General features: G+C 43.3%; 1 protein-coding gene across 8 annotated transcripts in view; it reads left to right on the top strand.

The window, feature by feature from the left end:
• The window catches only part of RBM33 (RNA binding motif protein 33), a 114,911-nt gene that overhangs the window by 79,291 nt on the left and 21,947 nt on the right, over positions 1–13,673 (top strand). For 5 of the 8 annotated variants that reach the window (XM_036864039.1, XM_036864035.1, XM_036864036.1 and 2 more), the window contains 3 exons: positions 750–1,037; positions 2,386–2,673; positions 5,868–6,503. In XM_036864039.1, coding sequence (XP_036719934.1) covers positions 750–1,037; positions 2,386–2,673; positions 5,868–6,503 — 1,212 coding nt within the window. The remainder of the gene's footprint in view (positions 1–749; positions 1,038–2,385; positions 2,674–5,867; positions 6,504–13,673) is intronic. The other 3 variants (XM_036864038.1, XM_036864033.1, XM_036864034.1) reach the window with 2 other exon arrangements.

Here is a 13,673-nt window from a genome sequence, read left to right as displayed (position 1 = left end):
ATTTCACTGCCAAGGGTGCGGGTTCAATCCCTGGTTGGGGAACTAAGATCCCACAAGCTGCTCCGCACAACCAAAATACATATAAATGTGTGTGTGTGTGTGTATATATATATATATATATAAATATATATATATATAAAATATAATATATATAATTACTATATCTGCATTGCAGAAATAAGTATAGATAGGAAGTTGAAAAGGTAATGAAGTCATCCCACCATCTAGAAACAGTTACCACTAACATTTGGGTGCACATGTCTTTCAGTCTCTTTAGTGCTTGCGTCCTCATCCTGATGCGTTCTTGTCCCCGTTAACATGTAATTACCGTCTTCTCATGGTGATGAGTTCTCTCACCACGGCATTTGAAAACACTGCATGAGTTGACGTTTTACGGCTGTCACTGTTTCTGGCGCACGTTTATTGGTTTCCGTCCTTGGGTATTGGAAACAGTGCTGCAGGAAACGTCCTTGAGGCTGTGTTTGCTCGCATCCTTAGTTATTTCTTTAGGATAAATTCCTGGAATTTCAGGATCTAAAGGATTTAGGGCAAATATAAAATGCAGGGTAGTAGCTTTTGGCTTATCACTGCATTTAAGATAGTATCAGCTTCATCAACAAATCTAAAATGAAACTTTAGTGCCACTTGAAGTTTCTTTCTGGTGTTGGGGTTTTTAAGGAAATGGCTGAATTGGAACACGAGCAGTACATACATGATAAACTGTTGCTTCTCTCTTTTTGGCCTGGAAGGGGCCCCTGCACCCCCCGCTGCCGCCTCCCCCGCAGCCCCAGCAGCAGCCCCCGCTCCCGCCCCCGCTCCAGCCACCCTCGCAGCACCAGCCGCCGCCGCCGCCGCCGCCGCACCCGCACCAGCACCAGCACCAGCACCAGCACCAGCACCAGCACCACCACCTCTCTGTTCCTCCCCCGCCCCTGATGCCCGTGGCTCAGCCCCAGTTCAGGCCTCACATGCAGACGGGGCCGCCTCAGCCAAACAGCAGTCGGACGCAGTGCCCCCAGCGCCAGGGGCTAAGGCATGTAAGTGTCCAGTGTCCTCAGCTGTCTTCCAGGGGCACCTTTTATGTCGCGGGGCCTTGTGTATCTAGATCCTCCTGTAGTGTGAGATGGCCTTAGTAATTGATGCATAACTTCAGAAAGTAGTTTTGGGTGATAATCATTCTACCTTTGCCGGTACCGAGGTTCTGTCTGTCTCCTTGGGCAATGAATGCACAAGTAAATGAATTCAGGAAGAATTTCTTGAATATCCTTTGTTGTCAGGCACTACTCTGGTTCCTGGGAATACAGCAGTGAATGAGTGAATGAGAGAGACACATTTCCTGCCTTCATGGAGCTTATAGTTAATCGTGGGGGATGAACTGCATTGATCTGTGAGGTTACGCTCTCGAGTACCATCAGCAGACGTGTGGCTTGTCATGCATTGGAAGAGACTGGGAGATGCGTGTCGCTTTAAAAATCAAAGACTAGGCATGGCTACTGTCTTATCCTCCATTACATAACTAACCCTGTAAAGAGGCTCAGGGTTAGAGTGCCAGGCTGTAAGGGGAGATAGTTGGGTTTTCCCTTTAATACTGGTCCTTTTGACCTTGAGCTTCAAGCATGTCACTTACCTACTTTTAATCTCAGTTTTTTTCATACCCGCCTCTTTGTTTCTTAAAGTAACATTGAGACTAAAATGATGTAAGAAATAAGAAAGGATTTCTAGATCTGGAAAGAGGGTGCGCTGTAACCTGGGCTTCATTCTGTAAGAACAGTGGCAGACGACACCCCCAGCCTGGAGCTGAGCAGCCGTGGAATGCAGTCCTCCCCCAGCCGGCTCACAGATCTGCACACGCCTCTAGGCGTCGGGTCTCTGTTAAGAATCCTCAGGGTGAACATGACTTGACAGTCTCCTCCCCGATGAGAGCTTTGGGCATCTTTCTCCTTTTTCTTAGGGCACTAACTTAATGCTTTGTTCTTTGTTAGTTCTACCTTCAATTTAGGAGACCCGTTGACAGTGGTGGTGCCATTAACCCAACTGACTCCTTGTGCGGGAGTCCTTGTTGCACTGTTGATTCTGTTAAAAATGTTTGTCCCCATCCTGTAAGTCACCTGGTGTAATGTCCATGACGAGGAGCCTGTGTGTCGGCAGGTACGGTGCCTTTCCCAGCCCCAGTCCTCGTCAGTGAGGGCATGCTACTACGTAGAGCAGGAAGCATTTATGCAGGAAGAATCTGTTTACCAACAGGAAGGTATCTGCCCCCCGAAGGAGAAGTCACTTATTCAATTCGAATGATTTTTTAAAATATTTTAGTCTAAAGTGCCTTTTTATGTTTCTTCTCCCAAGTTTCCAGTTGTAATTAGAATTTCTTTCTTCTTGCGATGATAGAACACGACTTCTCAGAATGTAACCAAACGACCAATGCAGCAAATGCAGCCAACTGCTCCACGGAACAGTAACTTGCGTGAATTACCAATAGCGCCGTCACATGTTATAGAACTGAGTAACAGCCGCTGCGCCTCCACACCGGCGGCTCAAGTAAAGCCGATTATCAGCACGTCACCGCCCACGAGGCCCGGGCTGGGGCCCAGGACTGCGCAGGGGAAGGCTGATGTGAAAGTCAAGCCAGTTAGCCCTGTGGGCCGGCCTAAAGAGGAGGCAAAAACAGAGCCAGAGGTAGGACTTTTCCTTTTCTAATTAAAAAATAATGTTTGGTCTCAAACAGGGAGACGTTATAACCAAGGTCTGTACCTCTTATCTCAGTTCACTCTCACCCAGTGAGTTCTTCACAAAATCTTCCCACCTTCTTTTAACCTAACAGCCATATTCATATAAGATACACTTTCATTCTCACTGGTACTATATCAGATTGTATTTATATATTTATACAGTTATAGTTGTGTGTTACAGAATCTGTGTCTATCAGGGATCTTAACCAACTGTTTCTCTGAAGGGCCCAGATGATTAATATTTTAGGTTTTATAGTCCAAATTGTCTCTCAGAATTACTTAACTCTGCTGTTTTATCACAAAAGCAAACATAGACAGTCTTACATCAATGGGCATGGCTGTGTTCTGGTAGCACTTTACGACAAAGCCAAGTGTTGGGCTAGATTGGCTCATGGGCCATAGTTAGCTGACCCCTTACGTTTACTCTTACATTCCTGTGGCTTTTCTGGTTTTACACTGTGAACTTCTAGAAGGTAGGACCAGTTTGGACCTTTAAATAAGATGGGGAGGGGTGTTTTGTTCTGAATTGTGTATATTATTGCTGATTTCTAAATAGGTATAAATGTTGTAAGAATAAATCATAAATGCAAGTCAGTATTCTACATGATTTCCAATTGAGATGTTATTTGCACCTTGGTTTAGTTTTGGCCACTTGGTTATGTTTTGCTTAGAGGCAGTTCAGTGTTAATGTAGTATTAGTCACGAACTTTTACATTTTTTAAAAAAATTTCTTTACGTCAGTAAAATTTATGCCTGAGACAAACTCCTTGAGGCCCTTGGTCTCCTGTAAAAGAAGTGAATGTGCTTGTCTAATGCTTCCCTGAAGTCAGGATTCCATTGTGGGCTGTTCCCTGGAATTATAGATACAAAAGTTGGGCAGTATCTGTATAATGTAGGTTCTAATGAAGCATAGACATCTAGTGTAGCACAGGTCAGAACACGCCCTTGGAATGATCTGCCGTCGCTAGCAGTGCGGCTCTGAGCCAGTTACTTCACTTATCCCAAGCCTCAGTTTCCTTAACTATTGGGTGTATGTGCCTGAGACGTGGCAAGAGATCAGTACATGGAAGTTACGTTAATAATAATATGTATAATGTAATAAGTAAGTACATCTATTAACTTTATAAAATAATGGCACAAAGTTTCCTTAGATGAGAATATAAGCCCTTAATCATAATAAAAACAAGCGTTAACTGGTTTTTGCCTTTCAATCAGTTAAATTGTGGGGGGGGGGGGTCAGATTTTCTTCTAATAAATTATTATAGCAGCTGTAATGTAATGTTTCCAAGTCAGAAATGTAAGTATAAAGTGAAAATACTGAGTTAACGTTTAATAACATCTTATTAGAAGAAGGGTGACATTTCGGTTTTAAAATCAATATATGAAAAAATCATGTAGATTACAAACTGGATTGGGATAGTTTATAAAAAGAAATCATTGCTAAAAATTTTATCCTGCTGTTAGTTTATATAGCTAGCTCCTAACTCATATGTATAAATGGATTTGGCTCAAAAATGAAGTCACATACACTTTTATAGTAACAGTGGCTAAGTAAAATGAGAAAAGTGACTTTTTAGGCATACCACTAGCCACGTTTGTCTGTCCCTTTCATAATAGTTGATTTAATAAGCAGGCTTCTGAAGAAGTCTTCTGTAGAATAAAATGGATGCTTTGTGCGTGAAGTGGAACTTGCAGGTGGCCATAGTGTAAGTGGCGCGTGTCTTAATTTGTTTGCTTTTAATTTTCTGTGCACATAGAATGGGGCCAGGAGTAAAGTTTTTTTTATTTTTTAAAATCTTCCGTTTGTTTCGCTTAGGTAAATGTGGTTTATCTTCTTATATTCACCCAATTGGTAATGATATAATGAAGGACAAATCCATTTAGAAGTATTTCTACCTATATTCTTGAATATACTTTAACTCTTTTTTGATTACATGGGGAAAAATCCTAGTGAATATTAATTATTCTTGCATTTGAAACAGTGGGCCCTCTGGACCTGTTACTATTTCCCCAGAATGCCCTGGCCCCTGTACTTTTCGAACTTCTGTTTTTCTGTCTTCCCCTTAATGTCAGTTCTAGCTCTGTGTAGCCCTCACCCAACTTCAGGTTTGCTGTTTCAGGTCTGTCCTAGACTTTGAAATTAGGTGACTGAGTTGGTCAGGATTGCTTCTAAAATGACAAGCAAGCGCCAGTGAGGGGGCTTGGCTCTGTGTCTCGTAGGTCAAGTGCAAGTGCACGGGCTCTGGGGGCACCAGCCAGCTCTTCAGCTACATTTTGGTCTTATAATTCCTAACTTCTAAGGTTTATTTGTTAACAGCTGAATTCTAGATAGAGTAAATCCTGTTATATTCTTTTGCGGAGGATCTGTGAGTGATGATATCTATGACTTTTTTTTTTTTTAAAGAAAATTATTACAATTTTAAACAAGTGCTAAACTTTTAATAAACTTTCCTCTTTGGATGCTTTTTTTAAGAAAATTATTGGACTTTTACAAAGATTCTTCTGATAGACTTTCAGAATGGTTTGGGACTGGCATATTAAAGGCATTCCTTATATACCATTAATATTCCAATACTGCAATTGGCAGCATTTTGATTCTGAGGAGAGTGCATGAGTTCAAGGTCAGAGAGATTGACTTGTGCTGTTCATTATAAGCAATTATTCTGTGACAAATGAGTTTGAGATCAGGCTGAAAATTCTGTACGAAAAATCAATAGTTCTAATCAGGCCCTTTCAGGTCATTTACACCCCACCTTTTGTTGGTTCGTCAGAGGAGAGCCAGATAAAACCTGTGTGACAGCGAGGCCTCCCTACTGTTGCAGTTTCCATTTCAAACATATTTTGATATCTTAAATGAATAGTGTAATTGGTTTCAAAGTTGTAAATGAGTGGAAATTTACATTATTTCATTTTTAATATTCTGATAAGATTTTCCAAATTAGCTTCAGCTGTGTAATTTTTTTTTCCCTCCCCAGGGGAAGGAGTTATACTTAAAGTCTATAAGCAGATTTTGAATGGCTTCTTTCAAATCCTGAATTAAAGGGTTTTTAGAAAGGGCCTTTTCTTAAGTTTGCTGAAACAGACTGGAACCATCACCTAGCCTTGCACTCTAAAGTAAACCATGCGTGTTTTCTGCTTCAGTTTCCTGACGAAGATGAAGAAACGAGGTTATACCGCTTAAAGATAGAAGAGCAGAAGCGCCTCCGAGAGGAAATCCTGAAGCAGAAGGAGCTGCGGCGGCAGCAGCAGGCCGGCGCGAGGAAGAAGGAGCTGCTCGAGAGGCTGGCGCAGCAGCAGCAGCTCTGCCCCCCGCCGGCCCTGGCCGGGCAGGGAGAGCAGCTGTCGGCACCCTCGCCCACCAATGGCAGCCCACTGTTACCCTTCCCGGGGGCACAGGTCAGGCCGCATGTGAAACACAGACTTCTCGTGAAAAACCAAGATGCCACTGTTTCAAGTGTTCCACCCAAAACATCCAATTTTGTGCCATCTGGTGCTAACACGCAGTATCAAGGACAGCAGATGAAACCACTGAAACCACTGAGACAGGCCAGAACCATACCTCAGTGTCCAGCTCAGCACAAAGTCCTGCAGGTAAAGCCTGCAGACGGGGAGGGACCGCCACCCCCCTCGCAGACTGCTCGAGCCACGTCCCTCCAGGGCCGGCCCCCGGAGGCCAAGCCTGGCACGAAAAGGACTGTCATGCACCGGGCCAACAGCGGTGGCGGAGACGGGCCGCACGTCAGCTCCAAGGTCAGGGTGATTAAGTTGTCAGGCGGGGTAAGTTGACGAGGTCACCAGTGCCTCTTGGAATCTATGTTTCACTTAGTATGTCCTAACTCCCAGAGAGGATTTTTGAAGGAAGGGAAGTAAAGTTGCCTGTCTTAGAATCATGTGGACCAGCCTTTCCTCACTTGAAGCTGGTGTAAGAATTGTCGTTTAAATCCTGCTTCCAATTGGGACCCATGTTTCAGTTGTCTCTTGAGTCTTAGAGAAAAACCAGTGTGACAGTTCCTAAATTAGATGTTTCTCAGCTATAGCTTCTTTTTATAGATAATTTATGCTAGAACCATCAAGTTTGTTTTAAAAATAAAATTTCCTTTACCACAGAAGACATGATTTGTTGTGTGTAGCTTTAGATTCAGGGAGCATCTATGTCAGCGGGGGGTGGGGGGGCAGCGCGTGTGTTGCTTTTAAGCAGCGTTGTTTCAAAGACTGTTTCCCGTCTTCCAGTTCAAGCTAATTGCCGCCCCCCCCCCACCCACATTTGAGGGAAAAAGGGATTGACAATATTCTAAAGTGAAATCATGTGTGATCCTACCATGTGCTTTCAGAAGTGGGGCACCCCTCATTTCTGTCTTCATCTCAGAACAGTGCCCATTTTAGAGCATTTTCAATAAAGCACAGTAATTGCAGTTTGGATAAATTCAGTACTTAAACTAAACAGAGTTGCTGCAGATAGATTCCCATTGCAGGAGATTCTCCCGCCAGAGTCTGTAGAATACTCGCTTCCTTAATTCTGCCGTATAGTCTTTATTTATTATAGGAGGTAACGCTCATCTCTTGCTTTAATTATGATGAATTCTGCAGCGAACTCTCTTTGGTCCGAGTGACTGTCGTACTCTGTCGCAGCTCCCTGTTGTGTGCACTTTGTGTTACAAACTGGGGAAGAAGGGGGAGAGCTGTAAGACACGGGCTCTTAGAGCAAACCAGCTGCAGATGGTTACTTCTAAAACCACAAAATACTGACAGTAAAAAAAGAAAAGGACTTCTAATTCTCAGTTCACCCAGGAAGAGCAGTACCGCTAGGAACGGGCAGGAGTTGTTTGCTGTGCTGGAGGAAGGGCAGCTCCTCGTTAGCTGCTTAATCAGTTGAGTTTTAATTGCTTTTGTTTCTAGGTTTGTAGACTAAGGTGTGAAGTTTTTCGCGTGCCATAAGAAAATTTGTGACAGAGCAAATCTGTTGTTTCTCACCTCCGTTCATTGTGATTCAAAATGTTGATAAGTAGATGGCCTGTATTATATCAGATTGTTTAAATATTGTATGAATTTATTATCTTTAGGCGAAGACCCAAGTGTTTATCAGTTTCCGGTGTCTGTGTGGCCTTTTGCTTTTGACCGTGTTTTAATCATACTTTGTCGGTGTCTCATTTTTTTACTTGAGTTAGAAACTTCTGAGGATGGGCCATGCATGGGGCGATGGTTTGGGAACAGGCCTTTTCCCTGGGCAGCCACAGTGGTGCGGTGCGGGCCTGGGCACTCTGGGCTCCGGCAGACTAGGAGGTGCGGGGCACGGCTCTTCTGTCCACAGGCAGCCTTCAACTAACGAATTCATCTACTTCAGAAGAATTTATCTACCTCAATTTTTGCTATCTTTTTTTCTCCAGTGGAAAAAATATATTTTTTATATCAGACCATATTCCAAAATCATGCTATATAATTTTACAATACACAGGAAAACAACAGAGGAATTTTACATGAAAATAGCTATCTGCCAAACTTTGAAATGGTTTTTTAGCTCCCTTTTTAATTCTTAAGTATTAAGTTAATTAACCAACATGTTCTGTATATTAGGATTTATTCCAATAATTCCTCCAATAGCACGTTGGCAACTTTCACCTTATCAGAGGATAAATGTCTCTTGTTTGTATCTCTCTGAACCAGAACAAACAGTGTTCTCCTGATGGCCTGGGGGTTTTTTTGTATGTTTTTTTGGTGGGTAAGAACTATTTGTAACATACCCATTGTGCAAAAAGGAGACAGTTCTTGCAAGTGCTACGTATGCTCTCATTTTTCCTTTTATCTCTGTCCCTGCTGGTCCCTCTCTCCTTTCATGCACCATGGCATTAATGCCCAGGGCTGTGCTGTGTTCTGTGCCTGGAGCTGAACCGGCCACCCTGGTGAGGGTCTGACAGGGGCTTAGCATCTGGGAGGACTGACTTGTATATCGTACCTGTGCAGAATATTATTTATGCATTTCAGGTTTATAGTTACTTGTTTAATAAAAGCATTTCATTGTTAGTTCACGTTCTTGTATTTTGCTATGAGCCCAGGACTTCTTCACATTCTGTTAGTACAGAAATACAAAAGATATTCTGTTTATAAGGTTTTCTAGAGAAATTTACTTTTCAGAGAGTCGTTTGATTTCTTTCACTTTTTTCTAACGTAACCTGGCATCGACAGTATTAACTAAACTATTCTTTGCATTCAGTGGTCTCCTCGTTCTAGTAGTTGGTCTTCAGACAGGACACAGGGCTATCGCAGTACATAGTGCTGTTCTAGAAATTGTGCTCTGGTGGTGATCACAGTAAAAATATGTATCTACAGGATTGTTAGGAAAGCAGAATTTTCTTGGCAGTCTTATTCTGATGTACAAATTGAAAATATATTACAGCTTAAATTAGGTTTCTTTAGGTGAACTTTTACCTGTGAGGCAATTGTGAATCAATAAGGTCTTTTGTCATTTTCCATATTTCATTACCTGTAATTAAATAATTTATCTTTGGATTTTATTAAATTGGGGTTTTTGAAAGGTGAAAGAGCCTGAGTCTTAAGACTATAGGTTTTTCAGTCTGCCCTTTCATTAATTATACTATCTTCAAAGTGATTTTAATTCATACTGATCATCGAAGGAGAATTTCTAGTCTTTTTATATTGTTCCTCTTTGTTAGAGCTAATGCATTACGGACATGGGAAGCATTTTCAAAAAGAACGTAATGGAAAGTCTTTCTTGGTGTTCGTTCTCACACAGTCCCTGACCAGGGTCTGGTCTGGGTTTGTAGCTCGCAGAGTCGTACCTCACTTTCTTCGGGGGCCGTCTTGGCATCATGTGTTCTTTGTTGGCCGTTCCGAAGCTCCTGTGTGTGGGGCGTGGAGGTTGAGGCCCTCAGTCACCAGGAGGGTGTGATGAGGTGAAAACAGCGTGGCTGTGTTTGAGGAAGACCCGTGGCTGGACGCTTGTCTATTATTTATTGTCTTGGGGACCCTTCTAACACGTAGAAGGTACTTTATAACTGTCCATTTTCTTTTTGGAATGCTCCGAAGGCCCCTTCTGGAAATACATTCCCTGATTTTATGCCGCATAATAGGTAGTAGCTACTGTTTATCAGGTGTTTAGCATGTATTCACAGCATCCTTATGAGTTAGATCTGTTATTGCCATTTCATAGGTAAGTAAGTTGAGTCTCAGATAGTAGCCCAGGGCCGCTCAGCTACTGACTGGCAGAGTGAGGCTTCTGAATCCTGTGCTTTTTACCGTTACTTATAGTAGCTATTTTTGCTGCTCCTTTTCCTCCTATGTTTCTTAGTTCTAGATTAGGGAGAGGAGTCTACTTTTTCCACTGAGTTTTTTAGGGGGGGCTTCTAGGATAAGGGGGTGATGAGGTTTCATTTGGCTTGCCAACCCCAGTTGGCAGTGACGGGCTGCAGAGTATGTTGAGAAGGGTTTAGAGGTGTGCCGCAGTACCCTGACCGGTGAGCGGCCTCAGCTGTGGGTCAGGACTGGGGAGCGGCTGCGCTTTCATCACGCCTGTTCTGGAACCTGTGTGGAGGAGCCTGGCGTGGTGAATTAAAGCGAGGGACGGTGTACCCGGGCTGAGCGTAGCTATGACTAGCTGTGTGCTAGAAATGTGTCGTTGACCATTTCTACGTAAATCAAAATAGATCAGATTTTATATTTAAAATTGAAATCATGAAGGGACTTCGGAATTTAAAGAGACCTTTTGTGATGAGGCTAATCAATCTCTTTGTGAATTTTAGTTTTTTTCCCATTTATATTGTCTGGATTTGTTGGGTGAGATTTAAAAAGGAATAAATTAATGCTACTTATAAAGAGTGTTAAATGTTGGCAAATATTGCTTCTAAAATTTCATGTGCCTCCCTGAATATTATTTATATAAGTCATCTACTTAAAGAATTTTATTTGATGGAATGGTTCTCTTTTTATTATTTAAAACATAGGAATAGTCTCCATTTGCTCATTTCTCAGAAAGCTACTTTTAAGTATTTAATTTTCAGAAACCAAAAGAGCAATCTTGTTAAATCATAATTTCTGAAATTCCCTGGTGATCCAGTGGGTAGGACTCCGTGCTTTCACTGACGAGGGCCTGGCTTCAGTCCCTGGTTGGGGAACAAAGATCCCACAGGCTGTGCGGCGTGCCGTGCCCCCCTGCCCCCAATCATAATTTCACTCATAACCAATACATAATCCAGAAAAACTCTTCAGGTAATAACAGAGCGTATATAAAAATGTAAAATGTTTACTTAGTGTAAACTTATTATAACCATTCTCAGCCATGTTTTGTGATTAAACACCAGAAAAAAGAATTAGGACGAGCAAGTGCCATGCAAAATTTGTTTATCCAGGAATTTAATTAGGCCTGCAGCTCTGTCTTCCAGTTTAGGGGAAATGGGGAACCCTTGAGATGTTTGCATCGGGTTACCTGGCCAGAATGAACCCGTCTCCTCCTCAGAATGAGGCTAAGCTTCTCCCAGGGTGGCTGTGAGGGTTAACTGTCATGACATGGGTGAGATGAGTGGCACAGTGCTTGGGCACATGGCAGTGGCTCAGTAGATATTACTACCCTTTCCTTTTAATTAAAGGAAGAAAAAGTGTGTTCTTACAGTGTTCTTTAAGAAAAAGCAAATTCTGAATTCAGCTGCTTTATTCTAATTGAGGTCATGAAAATTTTAAGAATTTGGCAGCAGATTAAGTAAAAAGCCCTTTGTTCTGCTGGCCACACAGAGAAATGGGAGAAGCACAGAATGCCTCAGCAGGAAAGCCAGCTGTCCAGTCGTGATACTCTTGTATTTTACCTTTAAAAGGCTGTCAAAATGCTTCACGTAGAAGGTCCCAATTTGTTTGTGTGAGCTTGCTTTTGGGGGTTGGTGTGCATTTGTAGATTTCTTCTCTTCCTCAAAAATTATTCTCAGATTTTCTCTAGCGCGATGGTGTGTGCATACCTGATCTTTTTTTGTGGAGTGGAGGACATTTAATTTTGATATACGTAATCTCAATTTAAGAGAAGTTGCAAAAATAGTATAAGGAGTTTCTTACACTGTGTATCAGATTTACTAGAAACAGAAGTGCTGGTCTTGGAGTCATCTGTCAGTCTTCGGGGACCGTAGTCTGAGAAGGAGTCGCAGGTGGGAATGCAAGTGGTCACCCTCGCGGCCTCCCGTTCTCCAGACGTGCCCTGTTGTTCCGTGGTCTGGCCGCCTTGCTCTTGCGGTTCTGTCTCCCTGCTCCGTCCACACTCACGCTGCGCCCTTTCTCGGCACCGCACCTGCACGCCACCGCCACGCCCTGCCCTTCTCTGCCCACTGCTGGAGCTGGCTCCTGGTCACTGCTCCTGACTGAGGCTGAGTTTCCGCTTCAGTTCATTTTTTGTCTCAAATACATTATAAATATTTAAGAAACATTTGTTGAAATCGTAGAGAAAATAAGTAGCTTCTCCCTTTAAAAATACAGGTATTGTTTACAGTTTCTTTATGGAAATACCCAAGGAGGAGTTAACACAGTGTCGTGTCGTCGTCAGCCCCCCCACCCCCCCCACCGCCCCACGGTACTTCTGATTATAAAAGTAATAGCTGTATATCGTAGACATTTAGATGACACTAGTAAGCAGAGTATGATAACACCAAAAATAGCACTAATCCTTGTTAATTCAGTTTACAAGAAGCGATTGTGTCGTACATTTGGCTGCTGTTTGATGAGTCTGTGGTGATGGCTCGTTCCTGGGGAGACCCACGCCCCAGGCCAAGGCGGAACAAGGCTCACGCTGTGGATGTCATTCTGTGACTCGCCAGGCTGCCTGGCCACGGCTGGAGGACTCAGCTGTCCTGACTCATTGGTTTCTGGTGGAAGCTGACTTGATGCCATGGTTTCGGGCAGTACCCAAGAGCTGATGCCGTGCTAGAGGACCAGGAGAAAGCAAGTCAGATGAAAGTGAGTTGCAAATGGGTAGTAAAGGACAGAACTGCAGTGGGCTTGTGATAGAGAAACACCTCTGGGAAGCTGAGTGTAAGAGAAGCTGCTTTGACACAGGTAGGGGAGCCAGGAGAGGCCCTGCCCAGATGGACGGGGCGTGGGGGTGGGCGTGGAGGCACCACCGTCCAAGGAGGTGAGAGCCCAGACTCCCACCTTGCTGACCCCTGGTTCCCTCTCGTCCTGCCATCCCTCTCCTCTCTGGTGGGGAGAGTGGCCAAGTGGCTGGTTGTAGTTGGGCCTCATTTGTTGCCCGATCATTTCCCTGTTAGAGGAGCTGATGAGCAGTCAGGTGGCCGAAAGGCAAATAAGAGAGGAAGAAAAATGGGGCACGAATCTCGATTAATCGCTTGTTTGATAAGATGTATATTCTAGAATCTTCTTTTGGAGGAGAAGCTACTGTGCATAAATAATTGTTTTTAAGAGCTTTGAAACACTTTGGTGGGAAGAATCGATAACTTCTAGAGGCATCACCTTTTAAGCATTCATAAACATGTGACCTCTAAATTTGGGCAAAATAGACTACTGTTCATTAGAGGACAGAAATCAGTTTTAATGAATTAGAATGTCTACACATGAATTTATAGGTGTTTTTAGGCATATGGTGTTTCTTTCAGAGCGAAATAAGTGGTTTAAGTCAGAAATAATTCTCTTGTAATTAGGAATCAGGATTTGCTAACCCACCTTCTCCAGCAGAAAAGGAATCTGCTTTCTCCAGCGTCTTGGGTAACTTCCCTCTCCTCACTTCGAACGGCTACCAAGAATAGGAGCCTTGTCATCTGCGCCGGGAAGTCACCCAGCGCTCTAAAGTAGGTCCTTCCCAGCTGCCCATCCGGGGCAGGTTGGAAGCATCTGCTTTCCAGAGTCTGGAGCTTCACCCCTACGGGGGCGCTCTTGCTGGAGAAGCCAGAGTTTATGGGCCCCTGCTGCTGGGTGAACCGCAGTCTCACTTCTGGCAGTCCTTTC

Source organism: Balaenoptera musculus, chromosome 9 (assembly GCF_009873245.2).
Source record: "Balaenoptera musculus isolate JJ_BM4_2016_0621 chromosome 9, mBalMus1.pri.v3, whole genome shotgun sequence".
Classification (NCBI taxonomy): Eukaryota; Metazoa; Chordata; class Mammalia; order Artiodactyla; family Balaenopteridae; genus Balaenoptera; species Balaenoptera musculus.
The sequence above is the reverse complement of the archived record's forward strand: the minus strand, read 5'-3'. Positions and strand labels throughout refer to the sequence as shown.